Source organism: Rhodotorula toruloides (genome assembly GCF_000320785.1).
Source record: "Rhodotorula toruloides NP11 unplaced genomic scaffold Scaffold1, whole genome shotgun sequence".
Taxonomy (NCBI): Eukaryota; Fungi; Basidiomycota; class Microbotryomycetes; order Sporidiobolales; family Sporidiobolaceae; genus Rhodotorula; species Rhodotorula toruloides.
Window position 1 is genome coordinate 348314 of NW_015622961.1, and position 21761 is coordinate 370074.

General features: G+C 62.3%; 6 protein-coding genes across 6 annotated transcripts; 2 read left to right on the forward strand and 4 right to left on the reverse strand.

The window, feature by feature from the left end:
• Positions 1–135: 135 nt before the first annotated feature.
• Positions 136–3868, forward strand: RHTO_00141 (Armadillo-type fold domain containing protein; the record flags this gene model as incomplete). Its single annotated transcript, XM_016413825.1, has 2 exons — positions 136–213; positions 269–3868. 2 exons carry the CDS (start codon positions 136–138, stop codon positions 3866–3868), a joined length of 3678 nt encoding a protein of 1225 aa, XP_016276832.1.
• A 79-nt stretch (positions 3869–3947) lies between these two features.
• Positions 3948–8673, reverse strand: RHTO_00142 (pre-mRNA-splicing factor ATP-dependent RNA helicase PRP16; the record flags this gene model as incomplete). Its single annotated transcript, XM_016413826.1, has 15 exons — positions 3948–4165; positions 4227–4388; positions 4450–4673; positions 4733–5209; positions 5268–5415; positions 5474–5629; positions 5687–5897; positions 5951–6012; positions 6066–6197; positions 6255–6327; positions 6385–6542; positions 6607–6831; positions 6891–6969; positions 7027–8093; positions 8157–8673. 15 exons carry the CDS (start codon positions 8671–8673, stop codon positions 3948–3950), a joined length of 3909 nt encoding a protein of 1302 aa, XP_016276833.1.
• A 475-nt stretch (positions 8674–9148) lies between these two features.
• Positions 9149–11716, reverse strand: RHTO_00143 (aromatic amino acid aminotransferase I; the record flags this gene model as incomplete). The annotated part of the gene is made up of 10 exons (XM_016413827.1): positions 9149–9456; positions 9518–9745; positions 9848–10024; positions 10083–10247; positions 10340–10464; positions 10577–10699; positions 10809–11004; positions 11121–11295; positions 11457–11534; positions 11597–11716. 10 exons carry the CDS (start codon positions 11714–11716, stop codon positions 9149–9151), a joined length of 1695 nt encoding a protein of 564 aa, XP_016276834.1.
• Positions 11717–12743: 1027 nt separating this feature from the next.
• On the forward strand, positions 12744–14586 carry RHTO_00144 (translation initiation factor eIF-2B delta subunit; the record flags this gene model as incomplete). The annotated part of the gene is made up of 5 exons (XM_016413828.1): positions 12744–13364; positions 13422–13604; positions 13686–13905; positions 13984–14250; positions 14342–14586. The coding sequence occupies 5 exons, from the start codon at positions 12744–12746 to the stop codon at positions 14584–14586; spliced, it is 1536 nt and encodes a 511-aa protein (XP_016276835.1).
• A 534-nt stretch (positions 14587–15120) lies between these two features.
• On the reverse strand, positions 15121–16404 carry RHTO_00145 (uncharacterized protein; the record flags this gene model as incomplete). Its single annotated transcript, XM_016413829.1, has 1 exon — positions 15121–16404. One exon carries the CDS (start codon positions 16402–16404, stop codon positions 15121–15123), a length of 1284 nt encoding a protein of 427 aa, XP_016276836.1.
• Positions 16405–16690: 286 nt separating this feature from the next.
• RHTO_00146 (glycogen/starch synthase, ADP-glucose type, glycosyltransferase family 5 protein) lies at positions 16691–19688 on the reverse strand (the record flags this gene model as incomplete). The annotated part of the gene is made up of 4 exons (XM_016413830.1): positions 16691–17107; positions 17184–19231; positions 19289–19618; positions 19679–19688. The coding sequence occupies 4 exons, from the start codon at positions 19686–19688 to the stop codon at positions 16691–16693; spliced, it is 2805 nt and encodes a 934-aa protein (XP_016276837.1).
• Positions 19689–21761: the final 2073 nt, after the last annotated feature.

A 21761-nucleotide genomic window follows, 5' to 3' on the forward strand; every position in this document is an offset into this window, starting at 1 on the left:
AGCAGATCCAACCGCGCGATGCTCTGCTGGTCCCGCTTCTTGAACTGCTAAAGTCCGCTCGGCTGCGCAATCGGTCGCCCTCGAGCCGACACACCTTCAGCCTCAGCTTGCTTTCCCTCCTCATCGCTTCACATCATGGCGGGGTTGTTCGCGAGGCCGGCACAGGCAGGCGGAGTACAGAGGGATGCGCAGAGGCAGGCAGTGTTTCTTGAGGTGCGTACGAGCAAGTTCCAAGCCGTTTCAAGCTGACCTCGACGCCTCTCGACAGTTCAAAGCCGTCTGCGTCTCTCTCCTGGACGCCGCTCGCCAGTCTCCAGTCGCTAAGACCAACCGGACGATCGTCGACTTGCTCAGCAAGCTCACGAGGCTAATCGAAGAAGCGCCGGACGAATCAGTCACTCCCGCCCTCGCGAACTACGCCTTCTTCCCGCTCGCCTCGCTTCTCCAGCCGGCTCTCGGCGGCGCAGACCGCGGAGACCTCGTCCTCGAGGCGACTGCGATGACTCTCGCAGCCTTGGTACCGAAATGGCGAAGCGCAGGGATGGAGCCGCGGGTCAGGCAGGAGCTGTGGATCATGGTTACGCTCAAGCTGGGAGGGCCGCTGGATCCGCAGGGGCCGAAGCAGGCTGGCAAGATGGACAAGGGCAAGGCAAAGGCTATCGAGCGAACCGAGGAAGCAGAGCTCGCGCTCGTGCGAGTACTGCTTGCCCTCATGCGACCAGCTGGAAGGGAGAAGGCGTCGCTGGGACAAGACGAGGACTCGCTCGGCGAGGACATCGACTGGGACAAGGTCGACCCGTCAAACCCTTCCTCCTTCGACCGGCCATCGCTCGTCCACAACGATCGACCGCCGCCCGTACCGATCCTGTTCCACACCTTGACAACTCTCCTTACTCTCGCTGCCGAACCGACGTCCCTCCTCCAGCTCCAGCTTTCGTCGCTTGAAGCCCTTGGCATCCTCTTCGCTACCTACCTTTCGCGCCATGACCTATCGCCCGTCTCCGCATCCCCGAGCGGCCCCTCTCCCCTTCTCGCGACCGCCCTTCCCGGCAGCGCCTCGACCCTTTCGCGCATCGCCGTCTCAAAGCCTAGCATCTCTCAGCGAGCCGACCAGGACCACCGGCGGAGACAGGCGATTCCGGTAGTCGTCGCTGCTCTCGAGTGTCTGGCGCGACTGATCATCCAGACTGTCGGTGACGGCCTCACGTCCGATCTGCGGGGCAAGGATGAGTCGCAAGGACAAGCGCCGCCGGCGTCTCTAGAGGAGCTGGTCTTTGGACAGCATTTGAACGGATCAAGCGCGGACGAGATGGACGAGGAGAGCGGCGAAGCGGGTCCTTCCACGTCCGCCGAACCTCCTCAAGCGCCTCCAACCGGGCCAACGGTACCCACATCCTCTTGGCTGCGCTTCACCGTCTTCTCCCTCTCGACGCTCTTCTCGGCTCTCTCGCCTCTCGCTTCGCACGACTCGCCCACCCTCCGGGCGGCCCTCGTCGACTTCTTGTCCATCGTCGTCTCACGGTGCGGGAAAACCCTCGACCAAGCGGTCGAAGGACCGCTCGAAGGTCTTCTGCTTCTCGCCGGCGACGAATGGGACGATGTTCGAGGTCCGGCCCGTCGCGCCCTTCTCGCCGCCTTCAGTCAATCAACAGACGATACCATCGAGTTGCGACATCCTCTCACTCTCGCCGCCCGCATCGTCCGACGACGCCTGACGGGCCTACCCCGTTCGCTCCGCCAACGAGACGAGCAAGCCGTCCGTCACGGCGCAGGCATCGTCCGCTCGGCACTCGAGCTCCTGCCGACATTCCAGGCGGGCAATGCGGGCGCGGGACTCCTCGAGGGAATTGACCGGTGGAGCTGGACGCTGCTTGACGCGATTGAGCTTGAGCGAGTTCCGGCAGCGGGACGGGCGGTCGAAGGCGGGATGGCGCTCGCTTGGATCACTGGCGCGGATGCTACCGACACGAATCAGACGGCGGCGACGTTCCCGCCGATCCGTCTGCGCGGGATCAGCGAGTCAGAGACGGTCGACGCCCTCGACTCGCTCTGGCAAGCGCTTGGTCGAATGGCGGCGTCGAGCGAGCGACTCGGCGACGTCGCTGAGCAGTTCCTCGGCGTCGCGCTCGGTCCGAGACGCGGCGACCCGGCGGCGGTGACTTCGCTCTGGGTCCTGGACGGCGTCTTGCGAGGTGCACGGGTGGACCAGATCTCGAAGACGAACAAGAAGGTCTTGCGGCAGACTGGACGGGCGGTGCTCTCTCTACTCGAGGAGCTGGAGGAGGATGTCGACGTCGACGCGCCTACGGACGAGGCGACTACGCGAAACGACGTTGATGTCAAGCACCTCGAGGTCGCAGAGACGGATGGAGCAGTGCCGCAGCTCATCGTGCATAAGGCGGGCGTCGTTGAGACGCCTTCTCTCGACGAGTACAAGCCCATCGCGTCCGTCTCGAGCTTACGGGACGCACGAGCCTCCCAGCGACTTCTCCTCGAGGCGCTCGCCCTGCGACTTCTCGCCACCAACGCATCGTTGCTCGGCTCCTCCTTCCAGCCGTTCCTCATGCAGGCGCTCTACCATGTCCTCGCACACCTGTCGCCAACGACACATCCTTCCCTCCGAGCATACGCCCAGGCAACCCTGCAAGCTGTCTCCGACGCGACCGCCTACGCCTCGCCACAGAACCTCGTCCTCGCCAACGTCGATTACGTCGTCAACTCGGTCTCTCAGCGCCTTTCCGTCTCGCGACTCGAGCCCGCCGCCCCGCTTGTCCTCGTCGAGATGATTCGCCTCGTCGGCAAGCCTATTGTTCCGATGGTCCAGGACCTCGTGGACGACGTCTTCGAAGCTCTCGACGACTTTCATGGGTACGACGAGATCACCGTTGGCCTGTGGGCTGTCCTCGATGCGCTCCTCAAAGTCATGGAGGAGGACTTGCCGCCGCGGAGTCGAGCAGCGAAGTATGGTGCGCAAACGGGCGCCGACGCCGACTGGCGAGCGTTCGAGGAGTGGTACCGCACGCATCGAGATCAGGCAAAGGACGACGAGGACGACGTCGAGGAGATCAACCCGGAGAGACCATTCGAGTCCGGCTTCAAGAGCAACAAGGAGCGCGAAGACGGGCCGGTAGAATTCGCTTCCGACACCGTCTCGCCTCCGACAAGGCCGCAAGTCGTCACAGCACAAATCCTCTCGAAGGCCATGTACTTCCTCTCGCACCAGTCGCCGTTCCTTCGCGCTCGCGTCCTCTCCCTCATCGCCTCGGCCGTCCCTCTCCTCGCTCGTCCCGCCCTCGAGGCCACCACGACTGCCGGCACACGAGCATCGGACCTGCTTCCCATCATCCACCGCGCTTGGCCGTTCATCCTCAATCGCCTGGCCGACTCGGAGCTCTTCGTCGTCGTCGAGGCGGCGGCTCTCATCGAGGCGCTCGCTTCGCATGTGGGCGAGTTCATGGCTCGACGTATTCTCGACGATGTCTGGCCTCGCTTTCGAACTTTGCTCGCGAAGCAGGAGCTCGAAGACCGCAAGTCTGCGATTTCCAGCTCGACGCGCTACTCGTCATCGCACCGACTGTATCGCTCGATTTTGCGGACACTCCTGCAAGTCGCGCGAGACGTTCCGCTCAAGGAGGACGTCCTGTGGGAGCAGGCAGTTCTCGCCCGCCGCTTCCTCAGCGCCAAGGTCGACCCCGAACTGCAAGTCTGCGCGAGCGAACTGTACAAGGCGCTCGGCCTGATCAACCCGGACGCGATATGGCTCGTGCTCGCTGGTACAGTCAGGCTTGATGCGTCGTTTCCGGCACATTTGCACATGCCCAATCTCGACTTTGGCCCAAACGTCGATTTGCTTCTCGAGCAGCTGTAACGCGCAACTCGGTCTCACAGCCTATCGAGGGAGAGCGCATGGGAACAACAAGTGAGATGGCGAGTACGTTGCGCTTCCGCTACATGCCAAACCGCCGCGGAGTCCGCTTGACGACAGGCGTGCCGACTCCAGCGATCCTGGGCGTGCTCGCGACGCTCTTGGCCGCCCTCTGCCTTTCCGCCTTCTCCTGCTTGTCCCGCTCGAACTCCTCCTTTAAGCGCATCTCGGCATCCGACTCGGTCTTGAACTGCTGCTTGGCGGCAAGACGCTGGCGGTCGGAGAAGTGTTGCTCGCGGACTGTGAAAGCGGGAGAGGTCAGCTACAACCTCAGGAAAGACAGCGCAAACGCGGGACGCACCGGAGTAGAACTTTGAGCCAAGCTCGGCGAGCCAGTAAGCGTCGACAGACGTGACGGTCGACATGTACTCCTTGCTCGTCAGAACGAGTTCATGGTAGACGACGTAGTCGGGCAGGAAGCCAAGGCCGTAGAGCGAGGACGTGGCGTGCAGGTGCATCGGAACTGTCAGGAGAGAGCGGAAGTCAGCAAAGCTGGAAGGACGGGAGAACAGGCGCATGCTTACCTCCGGTCCTCAAGTGCTGAAACTCGCCGATACCCTTGACGCGCGCGGCCTGGTGGAAGTACGCGCCGCAAATGGTTTTGCGAATGACGTCCCAGTCGGTGCCGCACGGGATGATGTCGAGCTTCTGGTGCTTCATGATGTCGAGAAGCTGCGTTCGAACCTCGCGCGCCTTGCGGAGCGTCTTCGGGTGCAGGAAGTGCCGCGCTGCCCAGGCATCCGAGTAGCTGTAAGGCGCTGGGTCAGCAGGCGATCGAGAACGGAGAAGCGAAGATCTCGGACGCACCCGTTAGACTTCCACTGCGTGTAGACGTGCAGCAGCGTCAGGTGATCGCTCTCCGGGACGAAGAACTTCTCCCTCGCGGCGTCCGACTCTTCTGCGCGCTCCTTCGGTCTGTAGAAGACGCTCGGCACCGAGAGCATCGAGACGATGGTGAGGACCTCTGCCGAGCAGCGCATTTCGACCGACGAGATGAGCATCTTGGCAAGAGCGGGGTCCATCGGGAAGTGTGACATCTTGCGGCCGAGGTCGGTCAACTCGCCGGTGTTGTCGAGCGCGCCGAGCACCCAGAGCTGGTACATCGAGTTGAGAATGTTCTCCTGCGGCGGCGGGTCCATGAAGTCGAACTCGAGGAGGTTCTTGACGCCGAGCGACTTGAGCAGCAGGACCGTGTTAGAGAGGTTCGTTCGCTGGATCTCGGGGATCGTGCTCTCGAACATCTCGTCGCGGAAGGCCATCTCGGTGAAGAGGCGGTAGGCGGTGCTACGAGAGAGCGGGTCAGGCGTGCATCTTGGCGAACTCAACGCAATGCGCGACTCACCCTGCTCCTGTTCGTCCGGCACGTCCAGAGCGCTGGTTGGCATTCGCCTGCGAGATCGGCGTGATCTGCAGCGAGTCCATGCCCATCCGCGGGTTGTACACCTTGAGCTTGCTGAATCCGGCGTCGACAACGTACATAATGCCGTCGACTGCACGCAAGACAGCGTCAGCTCGAGGTCGAGTCTATGCGAGACGGAGGCAGCGCACCCGTGAGCGAGGTCTCGGCAATGTTGGTCGCAACGATGCACTTCCGCCGGCCGTCTTCCGTCGCCGAGAAGATCTTGGCTTGCAGGTCAGCGGGCATCTGCGAGTAGATGGGCAGGACTTCGAGCGGCGCGACGTCGTCCACTTGCAAGAGGCGTTCTGTACAGCGAGAGGCGGTCAACGGGCTGTTCAAGTCGCACGACGGGCTCAACGCACCCTTGATGACGTCGCAGGTGACCTCGATGTCCTCCTGACCCGTCATGAAGATCAGGACGTCGCCAGGCGGGTGCGAGATGTGGATCTGCAGCGCCTGCTTGACAGCCGAGTCGACGTAGTCTTCACACGGCGTCTTGCTGAAGAGGACATCGACAGGGAACGTTCGGCCGGGGATGGTGAAGCAGGGAGCGTCGTCGTAGAACTTTGAGAACTGCGAGCGGAACAATCAGCACAAGAACCGATGAAGTGCGCGGCGGTACGGACCTTTGCAGCGTTCATGGTTGCCGAGGTGACGATGAGCTTGAGGTCTCGTCGTCGGGACAAGACTGCAGAGGAGGAACGGTCAGCGCATGTCGAGCTGGCAGCGTTCCCGACTCACTCTTTCGCAGCAGGCCCATCAGGATGTCGGTGTTGAGCGACCGCTCGTGAGCCTCGTCGAGGATGATGACGCTGTAGCGGTCCAGATCGCCTTCGTTGAGCGACTCGCGAAGCATCACACCGTCCGTCATGTCTACGAGGTGCTGCTGTTAGCACAGACGCAGGGCGAGCGAGCGCGAAGGAGACCTACACTTGATGACGGTCTTCTCGGATGTGCAGTCCTCGAAACGGATGCTGTAGCCGACTTCGGCGCCGAGCTCGCACTAGGGAAAGAGGGATCAGTCGGCGAACGTTCGTGGATCGCACCGTCGCGAACGCACCTCCATCTCCTCCGAGACACGCTGCGCGACACTCATAGCGGCGACACGACGAGGTTGCGTGCAACCGATGAGGCCGTATTGCGAGTAGCCTTCCTCGTGCAGGAACTGGGTGAGCTGCGTCGTCTTGCCGGAACCGGTCTCGCCGATGACCACGACGACTGCACATCGCCACGAGAGACCGGTCAGTGTGTCCTGAGTCGCACATAGAAGACCTGGACGCACCCTGATTCTCCCTGACAACCTTGAGCAGGTCTTCCCGCGAGGCGAACGCTGGAAGGTACTGCCGCTGCTCCTTCAAGCTCTTCGTTCGCGCGAATTGACTCGTGCCCTTGCCCTTCGTCGCCTTCTTCATATGCTCCGCGAATTGCGAATCGGATCCCTTGCGACCCTCGTCCTCCTCGTGCTTGACATCCGACGTCGAGGTCTTCTTCTCGCCGGTGCTCTCGCCTGTAGAGAAGAGAAGGTAAGCCGGCGAGCTGCACGACTTTGGAAGGATGGACACGTACCGTCCGCATTCTCCTCCTCCTTGACGCCCATGATGTTGCCAAGCGCGGTACCAGCGAGACTGGCGGCTTTCGCTGCGGCCTGCAGGAGGAGTCGTCAGTCGAACCGTCCTCATCCGCAAAGGAAGAGGGTACGTACTCGCTCCCTCTCGCGCTGCGCCCTCCGCTCTCGGACGAGTAGACTGCCCTTCTTCGAAAAGACCGCCAAGTCGCTCGTGGGGTCCTTGATCGGATTGATCGGCTCGAGCTGCTTCGTGAAAGCGGTTTTGCCGTCCAGGAAAGGAGGCTTGAGGTCGTGGACTAGCAGGTGAACCCTGGACTCCTCGTCGTCATCGAGCGAGTCGAAGTCGAGCTGGCGCCGCTCGCCCGTCGCGCCGGACAAGGCGAGCTGATTCCGCTCCCACTGGTCGTTCTCGGCGTTCCGCGCAGCTTGCCGTGCCGTCAGGCGCTTCTTTGGCTGCGCCCCGGGCCCTCCGCCAGCCTTTTGAATAAGCTCGGCTTCACGGTCGGCAAAGTCGTCGTATCCTTCGAAGTCCTGCGCCACCTCGTTGCCGGCTTCGTCGATGTTGTACCAGGAGCGGTCGACTTCGCGCACGTCTTGCTCCCAGCCGCCCGCATCGCCATCGTTGTCGCCGAGAGCGGAAGGCGGTTCGCGTAAGGGGTAGGGTGACTCGTCGCCTCCGGCCACGCGCACCGAGCGAGGTGTATCCCACTCGCGCTCGTCACGTCGCCCGGAAGATGAGCGAGGTGTCGAGTCCCAGCTTGCGCGCGAGCGAGGCGTTGCCGACGGATCGCGAGGACCGCCGCGAGACGGCGTTGAATCCCAGGACTGGTTCCGCAGTCGAGCAGCAGAAGTCGACGAGCCGCCAGGCGTCTCTGGCTCGTAGCCTCCGGCTCGCTGCGAGGTCCGCCCGCCGTAACCCTGATCCCGCTCACGCCCATCGCGCTCCGGTTCCCTACCGCCTCGCGCATCTCGATCCCGTCTTCGCTCCTCATTCCTGTTCAGACGCTCCCTGAAGCCCTCCATCGCGCTTCTTCCACCCTCGTCGCGACCCTTCAGCTCGCGAGTGTCCGCTGCGGCTGCGGCACGCTTCGCTCGGTGCTCTTCGAGGCGACGACGAGCGGTGTCGGAGAGACCGCCAGGATGGGATGGAGTGTCGGATGGTCGATTGCGAAGGTTCGAAGGTGCGGAGCGGCGAGTCGGAACTGCGAAGCAAGATTGTCAGCTCGAGCAGTTCGTGGGAACCCTCAACAGCGCCCTGAACGCACCCTTGAAGCCCGCACTAGTCTGGTCCTCCTCTTCGTCATCGTACTTGAAGCGCTTGATGTCACTCCTCTTGTCCAAGTCTGCCTTCTCCCTCCGCTTCTCCGCAGCGAGCCTATCAAGTCCCAGCGCACTCCGCTGGGGGACCTTGAAGACATGCTTGTCCTCTCCCGCTCCCATGCTCAAGCCTGCCCGGACTGGCTGGTCTGGCTCAAGGACGTCGTGGTCCATGATCTGAATCCCCCTTCCGCCGTTGAGCGACGAGCCAGGCTGACTGAACGCCCGCTCGATCGTCTCCTGCGCCTGACAGTACTCGTAGATCTCTGTCGCCTGCGGGAGCGAGAACCGCCCGAACGCCGAGATGGCCTTGTGGAACGAGTCGACGGTCGAGTGCGAGTGCGAGAGATTGTAGACTGTCTTGGCGAGAACTGGATTCGGGTTGAGGGTGTTCAGCGAACGCGAGAGGAGGATGGCGAGGTGTTGCATGGGATCCATGGTCGGATTCGGCTCGGGAGACGCCATTGTTGCGGGTCGAGGTGAGTCGGAGCGATGAAGTCGAGAGAGGTGGTGGCTGGGTCGAGAGAGAGAGTGAGGCGGGTTCGGATGCCTTGCAGGTGTATCTCGGGACGCCTCGAGCTATAGCTGGCCTGCTCGAGCGCTTGCCAGCGCAGTCGCGACGGTGGAGGCGGGGTGAGGTCGAGGAGAGAGAACGGGGGAGTGGCAGCAGACGGCGAGCTCTGCGTGCCTTGTAGCAAAGCCTGAGCTGTCAAAGCCGGCGCTCGAAGCAACAAGCAGTCCTCCCGCCGAACGAGAGGAAGTGGTCGAAAGCAACCAGCAACCTTTCGAGGCGGTCGACGGCGACGAAGACGATGCCAACAGCTCTCGTTTGCTGTTGTGGACACAACCCGCTAACGAGTACGACAAACTGAACGAGTCTAGCGATACAAGGAACGATACGGACAAAGCTAGATACAAGAAACCCTGCCTCCTCGTCTCCTCAGTCCTTGAAGAACTTGGCGACCCTGTTGCCGATAATCTTGGCCGCCTCCTTCATCTGCTCAGGCGTCGCCGACGAGAACGACATGCGGAAGAACCCGTCCCCGTCTTCCGTGACGGCGAGGTGTTCCTCGGCTTGAGCAAAGCCAGGCGCTGCGTCACCTGGCCCGAACGTGCGCGCCGAGAACATGGTGCCAGGAGCGACGAGGACGTTGTGTTCGGCAAGGTCTTCCCACAAGGCGCCGAGGAGGTCGGTCGTCGGCTTCGAGTTGTATTCAGGGTGCGAGGCGAAGTGGACCCGGAGCCAGACTGCCGGTACCAACGTACGTCAGTCCAGCAATAACGCAGAACGGAGACGCTGGAGACGTACCAAACATGCCGCCCTGGGGCGCGACAAAGGACAAGATCCTCCTCCTCCGCTGCTCGCGCGCGCCCTTCTCGCTCCTCACGACACCCTTCTCGCTCAACGAGCCAGATCTGCGCGTCCAAAGCTCGTACGTTCCGTTCGATGTCTTGCGCGCGTCGAGCGAGGCGTGCGAGATGTCGAGGAGAGCATCGACGAGGGTGTTACGGCGGTCGCGGTACTGGGCTTTGATGCCTGGATGCGCGAGACGTGGTCAGCGTATCGACTCCGACAGGGCACAGCAGCGCTGCCGACAAGAGTGCTGACGCCGCACGTAGGTCGCGAGGAGGAACGCACCCTTGAGCCACCTCAAATAGCCCGTCAAACCCCACTCCTCCGCCAACAATTTGCCCACCAACGCCTGCGCAAACCCAGACGCAGATTGCGTGCTGCTCTCGTTCGCGCGCTCGAGACGCTCGGCGAAGATGGGGTTGCAAGTCGTCCAGCCGAGACGCGAGCCAGGGCAAATCGTCTCTGCGGGAGCGTTCATGCATCAGGTCAAGTCGTGAGGACGAGTAGGGAGCGGACGCACTGGAGAAGGTGTCGATGCGAACGACGCGGCCTTGGTAGTCGATGTTGAGGTAGGAAGGGACGAGGCTCTTGAGGAACTCGTCGTCCGACTCGGTCACCTTCGGTCGAGCAGCGGCGCGGAGAGCTTCGTCGTGCTCGTACTCGCCCGTCTGGAGGAAGTAGTAGGCTGTAGCAGGACGCGAGTGGTCAGCATCCAGCAAAGGACGCATTGCGAGCACTCAGCAAAGCGCTCCGCAAATCGCTGCGAAGCCGACTCACGGTCATCTTCGACGATGATGACGTCGTACTTGACGGCAATCTCGTAGATGCGCTTCTTGCGCTCGAGTGACATGGTCGCGCCTGTCGGGTTCTGGCAGACCGGGATCGTGTAGAGGAGGCGAGGACTGTAAGGCGCAGAAGCCGGGTCAGTGCAAGATGCACCCCAGACTCAAGCCGTTTAAGACTCCAGTGTGGAGGAGGAAACGGCAGCCGGAAAGGGGCCGACGTCGTACGCACCGGGGCATCCCGTCGTGCTCGTCTGGGTTCCATTTCGCGAGCAGGTCGTCCATCCCTTCAGGCGTCATACCTTCGCCGTCCATCGGGAGCGGAACAGGCTTGATGCCATTCGGCCACGCAGTACTGCGAGAAAGACGAAAGGCATGAGTGGCCTTCTACCTTAAGCAGCACTCTTCCCCCTGCCGAGTTGGCTGCAGAGAAGGGAAGCGATCGTGATAGAGTGACCACTCACGCCAAAGCACTCGGATACGTCCACTCCTCCGCCAACACGCCATCGCCGGGGTTGCAAAGCGTCGTGACAATCTTGCCCCAGGCGTCGGTCGAACCGGCGTTGATGACGGTGCGGAAGTCGGATGTGCCGGGGCGGTAGACGTGAGAGGTGAACTCGTAGATGAAGCGGGCGAGGGGAGGGAGACCAGCGGCCGTTCCTGCGAGAGGAGAACGCAATGTCAGCAATCGAGATAGGAACGATTCCCGGCCGTTATCCCAACAAGCCTCGTCGCTATCTCCACGCCTTCTGTACACCGATGGAAGCAGAACGCACCGTACTGAAGCGCCGACGACAGCTGGATCTTGTCCTTCTCGTCCTCCCACTTGCGAATCGTCCACTCGTCCGTCTTGCCCGCCAATCCCGCAACCCAGTTCCACAACCACTGTCCGAACCCGACCTGTGTAGTCTTGAACGAGTTGCGCTGGAGCGACGTCGCAGAGATGGTCTCCTGCTCGTGTGTGGAGGCGATGGGTCAGCGTCGGACTCGGAATGGGATCGCACAAGGCGGAAGCGGTCGGACCAAGTCCCAGCGCAAGAGACAGAGTCCAGAACAGCGTGGGAGTCGAGATCGAACCGCCGGCGCAGCGAGCGAGCGAGGGAGGGACGCACGAAGGGGAAGAGTTCCGGGGGTGGCAGACCGCCTGCGAGCATGAGCATGCCTGGCCGCTGGAAGTACTTGTACATGCCCTGCAGACGTGTCTCTAGCTGTCAGTATCGGTCCCATCTCGAGTCGTTCGCGGTGAGCGCACCTTGAGCGGCGATGCGATGCGGGACTTGGCGAGGTGCGAGAGGTGGTGAGACAGGTCGATAGCTTCGGGGCGGTCCATGGCTGTGTAGGACGACGGGGCGAGCGCAAACGAGTCGTCCATGGCTGAGCGAGTGAGGTGAAGGAGCGAGAGAGTCGAAGAGGCCATGCGGTTTGTCAATGGCGACTCTGGGATCGGGTTGCGATAAGCCGGAAGATATTGCAGCGACAATCTATCGAGGTCAGTACTCGTGGAAACCCAAAGAAAGGCTGAAGGCGTCGATGAAGCCCCTCCTCCCGCCCCAAACCGCTCGATCCACCGTGGCATCCTCAATATTGTCTGTTCCGGGTCGTTTCGACTGGCCGCTACATCCTCGAGAGACTACGGACCAGGTCGAGGCGTCTTGACTGGCCGATAAGCGGTCGACAAGCCGACAGGTCGAGACGAAGCCGAGGAGGAGAGCAACGGCGGGGACTGGAAGCAGTCAAGGCCACTTGGCCTACTCATGTCGGAGGGAATGTCTCGAGCATAGTGCCGGCGTCTGGGCGTCTACGCTGCAGGGCCAGAGGCAGGCGGTCGGGTGAAGTGTGTGAGCAGGAAAGAGGCTGCAACGGCCGAATAGCGAAGCCGTTTTGGCTTTCAGCGCCGAGGGAGGTGCACTCTGGCGCTGTTGTCTGGCGGCAAGTCGTGAAGTCCCAGCTGTCCTCGAGCGGGAGAAGATGCGGCGAGAGAGGGAGAGGCAGGCGGGCGAAGTCGTCCGTGGCTCGAAGTCGGTTCGATTGAAGAGTTCTTGCACCATAGAGCCTCAGGCGAGTGCCATCCCCTCCGTAGCACGCAAAGCTCACCTTTGAAGGCGCAAGTCGGTCGCGACTTGACGAGCGAGGAGAGCGGGTCGAGTGTGAGGCCCCTCAGCTCGCGGGCGTTCGAGAGCAGGTAGACAGCCCTCGAAAGCAGCTTTGAGCACTGTACAGCACCAGTCAGCTAGCCAGCAGCGGTCGCGGCGCATCAAAGTGAGCTGTCGAAGTTCAAGAGCATCTTGACTCTCGACACCGACGACGCTCACACACGAGCTGCTTGGCGAGGCTTGCTAGAGCTCCGAACGGACTCGCTTGACCGCGCTTCACCCGCTTCCGAAGGTCGCAGCGCCGCCATGTCATCCCCTCGACCCGCTTCTCTCCTCTCGCAAGGTCGACCCGCATCTCCCTCTTCCGCACCAGCACAAGGCGCACAGGCTTCAGGACAGGCAGCAGGAGGAGGAGCAAAGGCGAACAAGGGCAAGTCGGCCAAGGACCAGGCCAAGGCGGAGAAGGCGGCGCGGAGGGCGGCTGCTAAAGCGGCGCAGGGGGGACAGGCCGGTGCTGGACCGGGTGGAGACGGCGGAGAACGAGGAGTGCAGGGAGGAGAGAAGCCGCAGGGCAAGGGCAAGGGCGCGCAGGGAGGGCAGGGCAGCGGGAAGGGCGGCGCAAAGGACGGTCAGGGAGGAGGAGGGCCCGCTGCTGCGTCTGGTGCGGGTGCGGGAGGGCAGGGAGCCTCGCAAGGAGGACGAGGAGGCGATTCCGCGTCCCAGGCGGGCGGCCCCTCGCACACCGACACCCTCCAACCCTTCCTCCACCTCGACCTTCCTCTCCCCTCGTCCAGTCTCTCGCATTCTTCGAAGCTCAACACGGCCAACATCCACCCGAGCATCCTGCGACTTGCCCTCCAGTACAGCGAGTTCAAGATTGTCGGCGCAAACGCTCGCTGCATCGCCATGCTCGAGGCGTTCAAGGATGTGCGCATGCTCATCTGCTCGCTTTAGCCGCTGGAGCTAATTCATTGAGCTTTGCAGATCATCAACTCGTACACTCCGCCTCCGCAAACCTCGCTCACCCGCCACCTCCCAACAACCCACCTGAACCCTCAAATCGCCCACCTCATCCGCGCACGGCCACTGTCCGTCTCGATGGGCACCGCTATCCGCTTTCTCAAGTACGAGATCTCGCTGATTGAGATGGAGATGCCGTTGGAAGAGGTGCGTCGGAGCGTCGGCAGTGGCTGCGTCTGACAGTCGTGCTGGACTGACTTTGCCTGTGCCTGCTGGTACTCCTTACAGGCCAAATCCCTCCTCATCTCGAAGATCGACTCGTTCATCCGCGACCGCATCCTCCTCGCCTCTCGCGTGATCGAGCAGCACGCGATCGAAAAGATCAACGACGGCGATGTGATTCTTACCTACGCGCGGTCGAGCGTCGTCGAGGGCGTCTTGCTCGAGGCCAAGCGGCAAGGCAAGGAGTTCAGCGTCGTCGTCGTTGACTCGCGACCGTTGTATGAGGGTGCGTGCAAGCTCGAGTCCTGTCAGCCAAAGCGTTCCCAGCGCTGGTGCTGATTTTCTGCGTGACCGCCGCGCACAGGCAAGCACCTCCTTCACTCCCTGCGCCTCGCCTCGATCCCAACAACCTACGTCCTCCTCCCCTCGCTCTCGCTCGTCCTCCCGCGCATCTCCCTCTGCTTACTCGGCACAAATGCGCTCCTCTCGAACGGCTCGATGTTCTCCCGTGCGGGAACGGCGATGGTCGCCATGATGCTCAAGGAGAAGGGCGTCCCGGTCGTTTGTTGTTGCGAGACTTACAAGTTCAGCGAGCGGATCATGCTGGATTCGATTGTTGGCAACGAGCGGGGTGCGTAGCGGACTTCCTTTCGCTTTCGTGGTTGGCTGTATTTGCGCATTGCGCAAGTCTCGCTGACTCTGCAATGGTGTCCTTCTTGCAGCCACCCCGCAACCGCTCCTCTCCTCCCTTCCCATTCCCGCACCTGCACCCTCCGCAACAACCTCCAAACCACCTCCCCCCTCCTCCACGCCCGAAACGCCCCACCTCTCCCCCCTCTCACTCCTCTACGACGTCTCACGCCCGGAGGACGTCACGGTAGTCATCACCGAAGCGGGACTGATACCCGTCCAGAGTGTGCCGGTGTTGTTGAGGGATTACAAGCCGGTTCAGGGGAGGAATTCGTAGGAGTTGACGTAGCGGCGAGGGTGGAATGTATGTGTGGAGAGGAGGACGGATGGGAGGAGGAGAGGGGACGTGAGAGTGCTGACGAGACGAGTCCCGTTCGCTTTCTGCTGTCCGCTCGCCACCTCGATCTCACGCACTCGGGCTAACTATGTAACGACCCGCGACGAGCGAATGATGACCTGCTTCGATTGCGGCAGTCTTCTGATCATGATGGAGAGAGAGAGGGAGAAGATGCGTAATGATGGATGACAAACGACACACATGCAGAGCGAGAGAGAGATGCGATGAAAAGGTCGGTGTTGTAAGGTATATGTACGGTGGGGGGAAATTCGAAGGGTTCTAGGAGAGGAAGAGATGCGGAGATGGATGGTGTGGACGCGAGCGCGAGGAAGAGGAGGCGCGATGGTGAGTGAGTACGAGAGTGACGAATACAGGTCGACAGCTGTAGAGGGAAGCAGAGGACGCACGTCAGCGTCCATCCGCAAACAGCAGACCCGAAAGCAAACGCGGAAACTTACCCCTTCGCGCGGGGGGCTACCGCAACAAATCACTCAACGACAACCCGCTTCCTCCCTCCAAATCCACCACACCTCGACTCATAGGCCCACTCGCGACGAGCGCCTTGATCCTCGCCGGGTCGGGGCTGCGTCCGCGTCTTCTTCGTTGCTCGGTAGAAGAGTCTGTGGATGAGGCGGACGAGGTGCGGAGGAGGTGCGGGGGCTGTTGGGGAGCCGAGTGCGGTTTGGAAGCGAAGGAGGGAGGGGTGGAGAGGCGGGGAGAGGTCGGGGGAGAAGGCTCGGGAGATGTGCCGGGCGAGCGGGAGAGGGGCGACAGCGAGCGGAGGAAGAGGGACGTCGCTGCCCTCTTGCGCCTTTTCACCGTCGGTGCAGGCGAGTCGAGTTCGACGGACGAACGAGGCGAGGAGGATGAGGAGGTAGAATCGGTTGGCGAGCCTGGCGCGAGGCTGGCGAATGCGGCGTGGTCTCGAGGGTCTGATGCGTGTCGTCTAGGCTCGACGGCCGCGAGCGTCGAAGGCAGCGAAGGGCGAGCAGGGTGCGAAACGGTCGCCGAGCGAGATCGCAGCGCAGAGAGGTAGGGATGCGTTCGCGTCGCCGGATGCGCGGCGGTGGACGCGGTCGACGTCGAGAGCGTGCTGTGCAACTCGTCGATGGGCGAAGCAGTCGCCGGCGAGCCCTTCTTCGAGTGCGAAGGCGTCCGCTTCGGCAAGAGACCCCTCGTCAAGACTGCCAGTCCCTTGACGACGCTCGCCCCGTGTCCGTGCGCGTGCCTGTGGTCCTCCTCGATCGACTCGACCTCGCTCGCGCCGTCTGTATCCGTCTCTGAGGCGCCAGGCGTGAGAGCGGGGACCAAGTCGGACGACGACCTGCTGGGCGAACGCAATTCCGCCTCGTCCGAGCGCTCGTCCTCCTCCTCTGCCTCCTGCACGCCGTCGAGCGAGTGGAAGGGGAACTCGCCGAGCTTGCGGACCGAGCGACGGCGAGCGGTCGGGGGTCGGACGGAGGAGGAGGAGGGTGCGACGACAGAAGACGGCGCGCTCGTGTACTCGCGCGGTTCTTGGACGAGCTGGGGTGCCGCGAGTCCTGCGAGAGGCCTTCCACCTGGTCTAGGTCTGGTACGGGGCGACGAGTTGGGGCATTGGCAGTTTGGTGGTTCGAGGCGGAGGAGGGAGAAGACGGCGGAGGTTGCGAGGGCGAGTGCGGCGTAGACGAAGGAAGCGAGGAAGGTGAGCGGGCGCTGGAGAGCGACCCAGTGCGCGTGTGCGTTGATGGGCAAGGCTGCGATGACCCAGCTCATCATTCCTCGGGAGCGAGCGCGGGAAGCGAAGTTGGCTTGGCGGACGAGTGTGAGCGAGTGAGCAGGTGTGGTGAGCGGGTGTGGGTTGGCGGGTGTTCTGAGTGGAGTCAAGCGAGTGCAGGCATCGTCTTACGGCGCCAGCGAGAGTTGCCGCGACTTCGTAAGCGAGGGGCGGAGGTTCGGGAGTTGGCACGGGCACGGGCACGGGCCAGCATCCGTGCCTGCGCCCGCTACCCGAGCCCCGACCCCGCATTACACCGCATTACAACCCGCACTCCTAGTGATTCCATTACGACCCGCCCTTCCCGCCGCCCGCTGCCCTCCTCGCTTCTCCGGCCACGCACACTCGCATTCCCGCCTTGCCCTTCCCCTGACCCTTCCCCTTCGTCTTGGCCTTGGGTTTTGGCCGTGACGCGCGCACGGCCGTAGACTCGTCCCACACCTTGAAGATCGGGAGACTCAGTCCTGCGTTGTCTGCTGCCGCCGTCCGCGCCTCGCCCCCGCCGTGGTCTCCCTCGCTCCCTCGCGCCTTCCTCCCCCTCTGTCGAATCATCTCGACGACGCCTTCGAGGCGTGAGTGTCGTCGGTGAGGCTGCTCGTCGTGTCGAGTCGGAGCGCGTTCGGGCGTGAGAGGAGAAGGGACGGAACGAGGGAGGCCGAGGCGGCGACGACGTGTGTCGAGTGCGCGGTCGTAGACGCGGATGTACTGCAGTCCACGTCAAACAACTCTATCAGCGCTTAAGTCGCGGAGGGAGAGAGAGAGAGAGAGGAGCCAAACGCACCTCCTCAACAGGCCCGCCCTCCCTATCCCACCTCAACTCCAACGCACTCCCAACCAACCTCCTCACACTCCTCTCCCTCTCCCTCATCGACCTCGTCCTGTCGCGCTCCCAACCGCTCAACGCCCGCCTGACAGCCTTGCGCAGCTCTTCCCGCGCAGGAAGGAGCATCTCCTCGTCCGGTCGCACGTCTTGCGCGGAGCGAGAGTGGTCTTCTTCCGCTCCTTGCGTCTGCGGGACCTCTTCCTCGCCGCTCGTGCGACGGGGGAAAAGGTCGAACAAGTAGCTGTTCCCCCTCCCCTCCCCCTCTTCCTCCTCCTCTTGCTCAGGGATGGGCACGAGAAACTCCCCCAGCCCTCCCACACCCGTACTAACCACCCTCATCCCAAACAACAACGCCTCAGCCGCGACGAGCCCAAACGCCTCGCTCAAGCTGGGTACGAACGCAAAGTCGCTCGCGAGGCGGACCAAGGTGCCGTAGTCGCGCTGGAACGAGGATGTCGAGGGGGAGCGGTCGTCGATCAGCGTCAGGTGGGAGGGATACGCGCGCGCGAGGTTGGTGAGCAAAGAGAAAGGGTAGTTGTTCCTCGCGCCGAGGAGGATCAGTCTCCCTCCCTGAGGCGAGCGCGCGAGTTCGTCGAGGAGGGTGGAGAAGAATTGACAGCCTTTGTTGTATTGGTAGCGGCCGATAAAGACGAACCAGGGTTGGGAGAGGTCGGTGGGGGAGAAGTGTTGCGGGAGGTGCGAGACGAGGAAGGCGCGGGCGCGGCGTTTGGACGACACGAAGGAGGGATCCCCCGGCGACGAGGGGAACGTCGAAGGATCGAACAAGTCGCCGCCTGGTACGCGAGGGAACGCCAACCCCCGCTCGACGAGTTTGGGACTCGTGAACGGATTCCGCTCCCTCTCCGTGAAGTCCAACCCGTTCGTGACGCCCACAAACTCGCCCTTCGCCGCGCGGCGCGCGATAGAGGGCATGACGAGGTCCTGGAGGTGGAAGCGGAATCGGCCTGAGACGATGTCGGCTGCGATGGAGCGAGAGACGAAGGTCGTCATGTCTGCTAGGTCGATGCCGAGGGCCGAGGCGAAGAGTTGCGTCCCCGAGCGGTAGATGTACGGTTGGAGGCGGGCGAGCGGGTGCGAGGCGCTGCGAGTGTCATCGAGGTCGTTCGAGCGTGTCGGAGCGGGAGCGGGCGGGAGGAAATGCACGACGTTTTCGACGAGGTTTGAGTACTCGACCTCGTCGAGCGAGTCATGCAACGTGTAAACAATCGCCGGATGACGACTCTGCAGTCGCTGAACATGTCGTTCCTCCTTCTCCCTCTCGCGCAAGAAATGCGCGACAAAGGCGTTCGTCGCACCGTGCAAGTGAACGACATCGACTCGCCTTTTCGCGCTCAAGCCAGGCGTAGGCTCGTCGTTGTCGTCGAGCGGTAGGTCGTCGTCCTCAAACACCGTCGCCTCGTCCTTGGCCCCCAAGTACGCAACCAACTCTGCCGCGGCCCTCGCGAAATACAGATCCTTCCACTCCTGTTTGAGCGGCTTGCACGCCGAATAAATATCGCCTTCGTCTTTCGCTCTGAACGCGGCGGAGAAAGGGCGAGAGTCGCTAGGTCCGAGGAGGTAGATGTCGATCGTGCGTGCGGGTGGGTCCGAGATGGGTTCGTCCGCGGGAGAGGGGGTGTGGAGGAAATCGGGTGAGGGGGTGTAGGACCATCGGAGGAGGGAGACGGGAACGCGGATGTGTCTGGCGGGTCGAGAGGGTGAGGAAGGGTGGGTCGTGATTGGGATGGTGAGGTTCGCGAAGGGGCGAATCTCGTCTGCCGAGTAGCGGTCGCGGAGGTAGGAGTAGTGTGGTAGGGCGACGGCGATAGATAGGAGGGGCGAGTCGGATTGCGCGATCGAGAGCGCCGTGAGCATAACGCCTAGTCCGCCCATTGTCGCTGGCCCAAACTCTTTCGTGACGTGCAGGATGCGGGTCGCGGGGCGAAGGGATATGGGTAGAGAATGGTCGAGGTGGCGGTACTCTTGCAGAGTGTAAGGTCGTTTTGCTGGGTACGAGCGTTTGTCAGCTTGAGAAGCGTGAAGGGTGGAGGGACAGAACTCACGGATGATCAGAGGTGGCCGCTTCTGCGTGTGCAGAAGTACATAGAGAGTGACAGCGACTGCAAGTGCCAGCAGCACAACCACCGTCCATCGTCTCCTCACGAACTCCCAAATCCGCTCACCAGCCCGGTCGCCTCTCCCACCCCTCTTCTCCCTCCCTCCGCTCTTCTCCTTCACGCCGCCATTCTGAAATTGAATCGATAGTGTACTGCGCGTGCGATTCCGCGGCGAGAGGCGGTAGGAGAGGGTGTGGGTGGGTGAGTGGAGAGGGGAGTGGGTGGAGATGGAGGTTGAGCGGGCCGTCCTTGACCTCGGCGGGGTCGAGGGTGGGTCTGCGCGCGTGTTGGAGGCTGTGAGAGGGTTTCGACGTGTCAGAGGGAACTGGGACGCACCGTGGGCCATGGCAAGTCCTCCGAAAGGTCGGCGCGATGAGGAGGTGGGGGAGGCGAGAGGACACCACGGGCGGGGCTGAGCGCGGGACGGGTGGTACAATTGACCCTCAGAAAGACAACCCAATCGCTAGCAAGTCATCCTGAGCGGTGTGTGAGCGTGTGCAGCGTGTGCCAGCTGGTCGACCTTGGACCCGTCGCGCGCTCGCCTCTTGGTTCTCTACACTTCACCCGTCCGTCGTCCTCTCGCTTGGTGGTCGCTGCAAGACCTCGTACTGACTCTCTCTACTTGTACAGTTCTTGCCACGCTGCCCGCCTCCTCTCCAGAGACGGTTCAGTGCCATGGGACTGCCTCTTCTCGAGGCGCCCACCGAGGGGGAGACCAACACACAAAGAACCGGTGATAGGAAGCGGACTGACGCGAACTAGCCTGAAGCTGCTCTACGAGGGCTGACGGCCTTAGCGCGGGACCGTGCTGACGCATATCCGGCACATTTCTTCGCACGACGACGATGGCGGCGAAACTTTTCCCATACCCCTGCCCCTCTTTCGACTCGCTGCCTGAGGGATGGACGGGATGGACGGGTGGGCTTGGTACAGGCGGGATGCAATCGCAGGCTGTTCGAGCGGGCTGCGGGATTGGGTCGCGAGAGAGACGGCTTGGTGCTTGGGCTTCCATGGTGGGCTCCCCTTCACTCGCTTCCAGTGCTGCGTTCGCTCGAGCTGACCCTGAACCGTTCGACAGCTACTCGCTTCCATCCCGCTCGCTTTCGCCGTTGCCGCCCTCTGTCTCCTCGCCGATCGAACAGGTGAGCCGTCCCTCTCCTCCCTCCCTCCCCTCCCCTTCCGCCGCCCGCTCCAGCCAAAGAAGGACACAAAACAAACGATTTAATGAGCACGAACCACCCCGTCCCCATCCCACCTCTGCGTTCACACGCGCGACCCATTCCCGCAGCGGTTTCCCTCTGCGTTTGGGTTGTGCGTGGGGACTAAGAGGATGGGAGGGGTGGGGGGATATGTGTACAGCTTTTATTGCTGAGGCTATAGCGTGGGCGGGAGCAAGAGTCGAGGAATCGATAGGACGAACGCTGACGGCTTTTCGTCCCTCTTTCGTAACAGCTCGACGGCTTTCGCTTTACGCTTGCGGCTTGTCTTGTTCGAATGGCTCGACTGTGGCTTGCTATATCTCTACACGAGACGCCAGCATCTCCCGCTTGTTCGCCAGCGCTCGGCCAGTGCTCGACTCTTCTTCTCATTTTCCTCCTCGCTCGCTACCTCCCTCCCGCCGCACGCCAACGTGCACACTCGGCATCCCATGCTCGTCGCTCGGGCACCGCCTTTCCTCCGCTTCTCCAGGCTGGAGAACTGGAGGAGGAGGAGACCTCCACATCTGCTCCACCTCCTCCTCCTTGCCTCCTCCTTCCACGAACTCTTCGGCCGATGACTCGAATAACTTACTCCGCAGCGTGCTTTGTGGATCAGCCGATGGCCGTGCGTGACGAGCTACGAGTCTGACTGAGATTTGGCGCAAGGAGGAGGAGGAGGAGAAGGAGGAAGGGATCTCGCTCGCTCGTCGCTCACGCTGGCTGCTCGCATGCTCGATCTGTCACCGTTTCTCAATGCTCGTCGTTTCTGCTTCATCACTGTCCGAACAGCTGCTATCGGACACGCCGGCGCACCAAGTACTTGCTGACTCTCCTGACCTGCTTACGAAGCGCCTTCTTCTCCGACCTTTCTCTCTCGATCACTAAGTTAGATCCACGATCGTGTTCTCCGAGAATGAATCCGCTCCTGATGACTTGCTCTTGCTCCCTAAGGGACGGAGCGGTGGTCGGGAGTTGGTTTGAGGAGTGAGGAGGGCCTGTGGAGGGCGTTGGCAGTGCGAGGGTGGTGAGGACGTGCATTGCCAGAACAGTGCCCCAGAGTGGACCCTCCACCCAGCCGAGCGAGAGAGATTGGGTCGAGAGAACGGCTCCTCCGCCTGCCGCGTACAGTCGCAAGTCCGAGTGAGAGGAGCGTGCGGTACCTCCGACGAGTGCACCGTGGACTTTCCCGTTGTCCGAGCGAGCGTGAGTGAGTCGAGCTG